The 8,396-nt window shown below is 39.9% G+C and overlaps 1 protein-coding gene across 1 annotated transcript in view; it reads left to right on the top strand.

Moving 5' to 3' along the window:
- Positions 1-6,307, top strand: part of LOC111657885 (uncharacterized) — a 29,391-nt gene extending 23,084 nt beyond the window's left edge. The window contains exons 13-17 of the mRNA XM_087175116.1: positions 7-1,517; positions 1,660-1,729; positions 2,391-2,507; positions 2,597-2,718; positions 5,298-6,307. Of these exons, the coding sequence (XP_087031242.1) occupies positions 7-1,517; positions 1,660-1,729; positions 2,391-2,507; positions 2,597-2,718; positions 5,298-5,372 (1,895 nt within the window). The 3' untranslated portion in view covers positions 5,373-6,307. The remainder of the gene's footprint in view (positions 1-6; positions 1,518-1,659; positions 1,730-2,390; positions 2,508-2,596; positions 2,719-5,297) is intronic.
- Positions 6,308-8,396: the final 2,089 nt, after the last annotated feature.

Genomic DNA, 8,396 nt, shown 5'->3' with positions numbered 1-8,396 from the left:
AAAAACCAAATGATGGAGACCAGCCTCTTGAAGTCTGTGACAATAAACACACTTTAAAAGACGTTGATAGCGACGTTCCTGAACATGAAACCTTTGAGATATTGGATTCAATTGACGATCAGGTGGTAATGGAAGATGACAGCCACAAACTTGAAACTCCCAGTGATCAGATGTCTAAAAAAGACATGGAAGAAGAGGAAGATACCTATGAGGTAATTGATTCTGTGGAAGATCAGCCAACAACTACAAAGACAGAGTCTGAGACTGACAACAAGGAAAAAAGAACCAAAAAAGTTGAGCTGACTGCTAGACAAGATGATAGATCATCAAAGAGGAGTAGCCCCAGGACCAGAGCATCCAAAAGGGAAGAGAAGGAGAAATCATCAAAGAAGCAGGACAGGCCAGTTAAAAAATATGAAACGCGAACGAAGATGGACACCACTGCAGGAGGTTCTAAAAAAGACAAAGAGATCAAAGAGGTCACTAAGGAAGTGTACAAAATAGTAGATTCTGTTGATGACGAACTGGTTCAAGATGCAGCCGCCACAGAAAGGTCTGGTAGAAGAAGGAGTGCAAGAGGAAAGAAAGAGGATAAAATGACATTGAATCTCACTGAAGCATCTGACAAACCTGATGAGGAGGCTTCCTATGAAATTTTAGACTCTGTGGAGGACAAGACTGCTGCCGAAGAACCAACCTTTATGACAAGATCTACCAGAGGAAGAAGGGAAAGAACAACTAAGAGAGAGGCTTCCAATGAGAAAATAAAAATAGAAGACACACCAACAAGAAGGAGACACACTCCTGCCAGGGAATCACGGGAAAAAACATTAAAAAAAGAGGAGAAAGCACCTCCAAAAGAGAGTGTACCAACAAAGCAGAGTATGGAAAAGAAGGAGAAAACACCCAAAATAGACATTAAGAAAGAGGGTAAATCAACAACTAAGTCCCGATGTGATACTGCAACACCAGCAGAGGAGAAGAATCAAACGTCGTCCAGGAAAAATGACACAAAAGCTTCAACGAGCGCTCTGGTGAACATGGATCAGGTTTACCCTGAAGACAAGGCCAAGAAGGAAGAGCTGAGGAAGAGGCAGGCTGCCACTAAAGAGAAGTCGCTTGCTAAGGAGCAAGAGAAGGAGCAGGAAGAGTGGAGGACCAGGGAGAGAGAGGAGAGCAAGCGGAGGAGCAGCAGCAACAGCAACAAAGGAGGAGGAGGCAGCAGTGGAGGAGGGACGAGGAAGGCGAAGGAGAAGGGAAGGGAAAAGGAGGAGAAGGTAGAGGTAGATGACAAGGAGGTGGTAACTTTGGATGAGGTGGGAGCAGATGAGGCTGGAGAGGAAAGAGCGGTGGAGGGTCAAGAGTGGGATGAAGAGATCACGGAGGGACAGCTGCAGACGCTCCTCACCCTGGATGAAATTGTAGAAGAGGAGGAAGAGGGAAAGGATGAGCAAAGCACTGTGGAGGCCCGCCCACCCAGCAAGGAGGACGAATCAGTGGACTCCTTAAACCCAGAGGTAAAAATAGAGATTTAAGCATACAGATTAAATTTTCTTCCATTTATAAATTATATGCACAGCAAAACACAAATTTCATACTAGAGCAGGCTTTACATATACAGAAGCATTGATTCTAAAGATCTCTTCTCTCATTTTTTAGACTTTGGTGACTTTAGTTGAAGCAGAAGAAACCTCAATATCTTCGGAACACAAACACAATGTCGACACAGGTGTGTGTTTCTCAATCTTTATAAATTACAGTATAAATTTATTCAGGTATATTTGTGTTATGACCATACCACCAACCACAAGGCTCAAGGCCACTACCAGTATAACATACGCAAATCTCCAACCAAACTTTTGGTGGTCAAAGCATTATGGGTAATGTAGGCACAAGGTTTTAACCAGGAAGAAGAATGTGTGGAATAAAAAAGGACACCTCTGGTTGTGCTGCATTTTGATCCTTTTTTAATTTAAATCCTGAGTCTGGCAATGTTGTAGGAATGCATTGCTAAATCAGTGGAATACTCTTTTTAGAGATCATGTAAGCAAAATCTGTCAGTTTTATACCCTTCAAAATAAGAGCTTCTCCTGCAAGCCCAGCATTCAACCTGGGTATAGTGTTGCCTTAGGCAACCCAGATCCTGGCACCAGAAATAAAAGTTCCTGTTCACTCTCTCCATAGACAATGTTCCTCACGGTGTGACGAAATCAAACAGAAGTTGCAAATTTGCACATTTGAGAAACAGAAGAATGTTTGGAATTTTTGCAATTATAAAAACGATAAATTGATTATCAAAATAGTTGATTAATTATCTGCCTATCGACTAATTGTTGCAGCTCTAGCATGATTGTCAGGGCTCATGATTGTTATTTCCTGCTTTTCTTCAGCTGTGAGTAAAAGGAAGAGGGAGCTTGTCGGACCTGAAGCAAAGAGATCTCGTTCTCAGTCTCCTTGTGTTGCTGCTGACTTCAAACTGCCACCATTCAACTCCAACAACCCCCTTGGTCAGAAACAAACATGATTTTATTAATAATGATTATATGAAAATGCTTTGTTTTGTTTTTCTTTTACATTCATGTTTGTTTCTTTTCAGGTCAGGAGTTTGTGGTCCCCAAATCGGGGTATTTCTGTAATCTCTGCTCTGTCTTCTACCTGAACGAGAACTCGGCCAAGGAGCTCCACTGCAGCAGCCAGAGACACTACAACAACCTGCAGGTACGCACAAACACATAGTGGTGAGAGATCCAGCTACATGAATTGTGGCCTGGTCTCAACCCTTTGATGCCCCACTGAATTGTGGTAGACAAAAAAGGACAATGATAAAACTAGTCAGTAGGCTAATGTTAAGTGCTGTCTTGCAGTGCATTCTCTCTATTCTTCCTTGTCTTGCTAACCTAGCTGAGCAGTGCATCTCTTGTTCTGTCTTGTGCCTTGCTTGCTTACCAGCCACTTCCATAGGTGTGTTCTGTGACTTTGTGCCTGACAAAAGTGAGAGTGATATACAACTATTTATTACGTTTGATAAACACCTACAAGCAACAGTGTTTATAAACGTTTTAGTACAAATTTTAAAACAAGACAATGATTATCTTGTCTCTCAGTCAATGTTTAGTTGCAAGTTAAGTTAAGTGTAATTAAGCTGATCCAGTTCTCTGTGTTGAGTTTTTAAATCAAACTCTTAAAGAATTGAACATTATTGGGCGCCCATATGGTAGCTGGTTAGATAAGCCACAGAGGAACACAAATGCATGGTCATCACTTTTGTGCATGTCAATTAAATGTGTTGGCGCATGTAAACATCACACCGTATTAAATCACATCCCAGATAAACAATTTCAATCACAGTGGCTGAGAAAATAAGCTGTCGGGGTCCTTCCTGATCCCCCTACCAACGCAACAGATTTTAAAATACATTGTCATACCCAAGTATAAGGTCTGTGTCTCTCCTGAAAAATAAGAAGAAAATAATAAAATACAGGCAGAGGGCAGGGTCTCTGCAGATACACACACCAAAACACACTTCCAGTGGGTCAGAGGTGATGATTGAGAGAGAATACCTTTGTATTTGTCTATACATTGTTATTTAGGATAATCCTGCATAGTGTACCTTTAAGTCAGAGTACATCATAAAGACGAGTTGTCAGGTCTCAATGTACTCTGGACTCTCTTACAGCGTGCTCAACAAACAAATCCGTTGAAAGAACCAGCCATGGCTGATGACGGGACCTCCATGCATGGATTCAACCAAAGAATGAACTCCAATTCATTTGAAGACGGGGAAGGGGGAGAGATCTGTCTGCCTTATAGTGAGGCCCATCAGGGTCCTGACACTCCAGTGGGCGTCAACAACTTCAAGCCTACCGACCAGTCCAGAGCCATAGAGGAACAAACAGACGTCATCAACCTAGGTCAGGAAGGGCCCTCCCAGGCACCTGATGTAAAAGAGGTGGCTAATCCCAAGTCTGTGAAAGCACCAGGATCACAACGCTTGCAGCTTTATAACCGCCAAGGCAAAATCCTGCTAGACAATATCTTGGGTGACGCCAGGAGGTGGCACGAGATTGGATATGCCAGAAGAGGAGAGATCCCTCGGAGTAAGGCATCACCCTTCTGGAGACCATCGGCATCAGGTCTTTGGCGGGTTTTGGAGGAGTCCATGCTGGTAGCCACCATAGAGCCGCCAGTCGTGCGGCCAGGCAATCGATGTGCAGTAGGCGTGTTTCTATACAACCATAGCGATGGCCCCTGGTGCGAGGTCCGTGAGCAGGACCTTACCCACGTCTGTTTCTTGGTGGCACCACCATAACAATAACACCAAGGAACAAGCCTCCGTCAAGAGAGGATGCTGAGAGATCCAGCTACATGAAATATGACCAGGACTCATCACTCTGAAGTCCCACTGAACTTTAATACACAAAAAGAATAACAATCAAACAACAGGGCACAAAAGAATAACAGTTCAGTTCTGTAGTCAGCCCATGCCTGACTGCAGTTCAGCCTATTACAGCACCTCTTGGGGAACATAGCATCACCTTTGTGCATTATGTCTGTGTGAACACATTGACAATCTGTGTGTAAATGTGTAATCTGTGAATATAAAACACCTTCCGCCTTCTCTTTAAATTATGCATTTGTTCATTATGCATGATTGAAAATGATTATGGCTTAATAATAATAGCATGTTAAGCACTTTTATGTATCTTATCACACACTTCATATTTTATGTATGACTCCTGGGTAGAGCCTTATTCAGTGGCTTGGATATGAGTCTTGTGTTTTTACCAAATATAGAAAGAAGAACAAGATTTTTCCTGTGCCCCACCTGTATAAAAAGCATAGAGGTAGAGCACAGAGATTGAGTATTATCAGAAGTTTTTTACACAGAGGATTCTAATGGCAATTATCACAAGCTTTGTTAAGTTTTAAATAAAAATAGATTGTAGACTCTGCAATCAAATTAAAGTTCATGGGGTTGGTCTCTTTTCTGAATGCCGCCTGGACAGCCTCACTAATAAAGGTAAGAAGGCTGATAGTTTTTGTGTAACTGTTTGATGCTAAATTGTTAAATTGAAGATGGACTGCTAAATGCTAAATTGGAGTTTCTCAGTTCAACTACTTGATGCTCAATTCAACAGTGTTATTTAAGTAATTAATTCTAAAGTGCAGATTGAATTAGTTTGTATTGAATTGGAGTCAGTCGGCCGACTCTGGGCAATATATCTTTGCCTGGAGGGGTTATTGACTGGGAATCAATTGCCTTACATTGTTTGTGTTCTTCCCCTCTCTATTTTCAGCAACATTACCAGAAGTTTCAACAAAAACCATCAAGAAGTTCAAGACAAAATTCTCAAGGCTCCACTTCTGATTGATCCAGATTGAACCATGAGTGAAAGGCCTGAAACCAATGTAGAGGGGTTTAGCTGACAAATCAGTGTGTATAATTAGCCATAGTGGTAACATGGTGGCACCTTCTCTCATGTGAATTTTGTAAATTATAAATCTACTATCAACTTTGTAAACATTTTAGCATGGATGGTCCCATTGAGATTAAAACTCCAAATCTACAGTTGTGTTGCCTTGCTCTTTCTACAGTTGCACAGTTACATTGCACCAGCTGTGTCTGAGAAAAAATCAGGAATGTTCTGTGGTTTGGAAGTTGACTTTTGAATTATTATTTTAGTCATGAATAAATGATGATCACAGTAATTTTGAGACATCAAGTTTAGTCATCCAATACGATTGAGCAGAAGTGTGTTTCTGTCTTCCCATTTTTAAATAATTTTTAATTTGCATGTAACAAAAATTTTTTTTTTTTACGCTTTACTGAAATGGAAAAATGTATATATCTTTTAAAGCAAACTGATGCATGAAAGCATGGCGGAGCAGGAAGCAAAGGCTCATGGAAATTGTGGTCTTGATAACAGTGCTTAGTTTCTGTTGCACTCAGTAGTGAAATAAAAGGCTTACAACCAGCTTTACCTTGGTCTCATATAGTAGTAATGCAAAGGTGAAATTGTATTGCATAATTAATATAATAAGTGTTTCTCTGTGACGTGTGAAAAGATTTCTTATTGTTTCTAATTTAGAGAGAATTATTTATCTGAGCAATAATTAACTGTCAAAGTCAATAAAAATTGTACAGATTATATTATGGGATGTTTCTGTTTGTCTTTCCCTACTGTACTGAACTCATCAAATCCTGAGCCGTTACTTTAAAGGGTCCAATATGTTGACTTATTTCTGTTGTACAGTTTGTTTTGTTCTGTTTCTATGAAATAATAAATAAAACTTGAGTGTTTCATGATTTCTGGATCATTGTTGTTGTCCTTGTAATATAGATTGATTTATATATTGATCAAAGTAAACTTGTAAAGTTTGGTGTGACTGGTAAATCGCCCTGAAAACAGGCTCTAAGGTGGAGCATTATTCTCCAACACTATAAATGCAATTTTTTAGGTTACACTTGGCTTAGTTTATTTACCTTTTTGTCAAATAAGGAAAAGATTTTCCCACTGGCTGGCTGCTCTATATGTTGTGGAAAGCCCTGAGGTTTTGCTGGGGACCAAATAGTTTTTAAGCTGCTATTACTGCCAACTGCACACACAAGACACTATACATTTTATTTGAGTTTTTCATGCTTTATTTGTGTATAGTAGGTGTTATAATATAGTATTTTAAATGTTATTTAAGTTACTTATCCATGCCCCTGATTTATAGTGATAATTGTACCAAAAACCATTGGTAGATCTATCTCAATATTATTTGTGTGAACAGATTTCTCTGTACCTCCTCCACCAACAGGTACATAAGATAGGTCAAAACAAAGGCTCTGTGTCTTTTCTGCAGCCATAGGATCTACTACTTTAAAAGCGTTTTTTAAGTCCAGAGAAGTTTTATTTAAAAATCTATTCTTAAGTGAGTAGGGGTAAAAGTGACTTGAGACCAAAATTTTACTTTTTGCAGTTCTCAGATTGTCTTTCATCGTACGTGCTTTTACTCTGAAGGCTGGTCACCAAACCGGAAGTGTTAACGGTGTTGAGGCAGCTGAGATTTCCTGCCAGCAAACGACCCGAACACGACTTTCAGCACTCCGAAGCTCAAATATATAACACAAATAACGACAGGTAATGTAACAAAAACAATATTATAAAAACACGCAGCTATGCACTCGCAGCTACAGTTGGTTTACTCGGTGTTTGTCAAACAATGACCGTGTATGTTCATTACCGGACCTTGCTGAAGCCAAACATTAGCACTTGCTAGCTGTAGCTAGTTTAGCTACGTTTCAATTCTCGAACATCAGTGGTGGTTATGTTTCTCTAATATTTAGAGCTTCAAATGAGATAAATACTGATTAACCTATTGACTGTCACTAACGGTCAAAGTATATCGCTTGTATTCATTGAAAAGCTGTGCTGATGTGACGCAGATTAATAAACGGGTTACACTCCATGGATTTTTTTTCTTACTCGTTAAAGCCAAAAGGTATCTGCTGACATTAAATCTTGAGCAGTATAATGCAATCGATACAGACAGAATGCCAGCAATTAACTTTCGTGATGTTTATTTTCAGACTTGTTGAAAAAGCCCTTTTTACAGGAATTGTACTCTGTTACATTCAAGATACTGTTACTGAGGCCGCATGCATAATACCAGGAACCTGAAACCAGCCCAGATGCGTTTTTCTACTGCGACATGACTAAATGTCAGTCATGAAAAACTCACGAAGATCCAAGTCGTAATTACAACGGGGACACTCAGATTGTTGTGTAACTTCCAATATATCAGACCTTGCTACTGGAAACCAAACCAAAATTACTGCCTTATTACAGTGAATTTATGGATAAAGTGCTCTATCGTCATGCAAACAACTGCCTGCTCAAACTCTCCTTCAGTATTCTGTCTTTGAAGCGTTTTTGTAAATTTGACATGATGAATCATAAATAAGTATAACGCCAGGCATTTTTGTACGGCCTTCTTTGAAAGACATTCCTGGTGTCACTCACACCAGACCAATCACTTCAAAAAGTGGGTGCATTTGTCCGACGAGCACTTAATTTGAAACATATGGGGACTACAGTTTATGGTTGATTGCAAATTGGACTGCATTTTAATGAATGTTGTTTTTGTTTTTGTACTTGTTACTTGTGAGAAAACATGAGATTGCTTGATTTTCTCTGCTTATCAGAATGCATTCCCCTTTCTATTCTTTGCTGGAATTTCTATTCTGGGCGCAACAGCAGGGCCAGATGTATAATGGCAAATGTCTGTGAGTCACTCACTGACTGAGTGAGTGATCATAGTTGCACCATTGGACAGCTGAGTGCCAAGTGACTGGGTTTGAGTTTACCTATTGGCTGTTGCTCTTTTCAAAAATGAATTGGTGCAAACAA

This window comes from Seriola lalandi, unplaced genomic scaffold (genome assembly GCF_002814215.2).
Source record: "Seriola lalandi dorsalis isolate HSWRI2012SDOR001 ecotype SW California unplaced genomic scaffold, Sedor1 jcf7180002054418, whole genome shotgun sequence".
NCBI classification, from domain to species: Eukaryota; Metazoa; Chordata; class Actinopteri; order Carangiformes; family Carangidae; genus Seriola; species Seriola lalandi.
The sequence above is the reverse complement of the archived record's forward strand: the minus strand, read 5'-3'. Positions and strand labels throughout refer to the sequence as shown.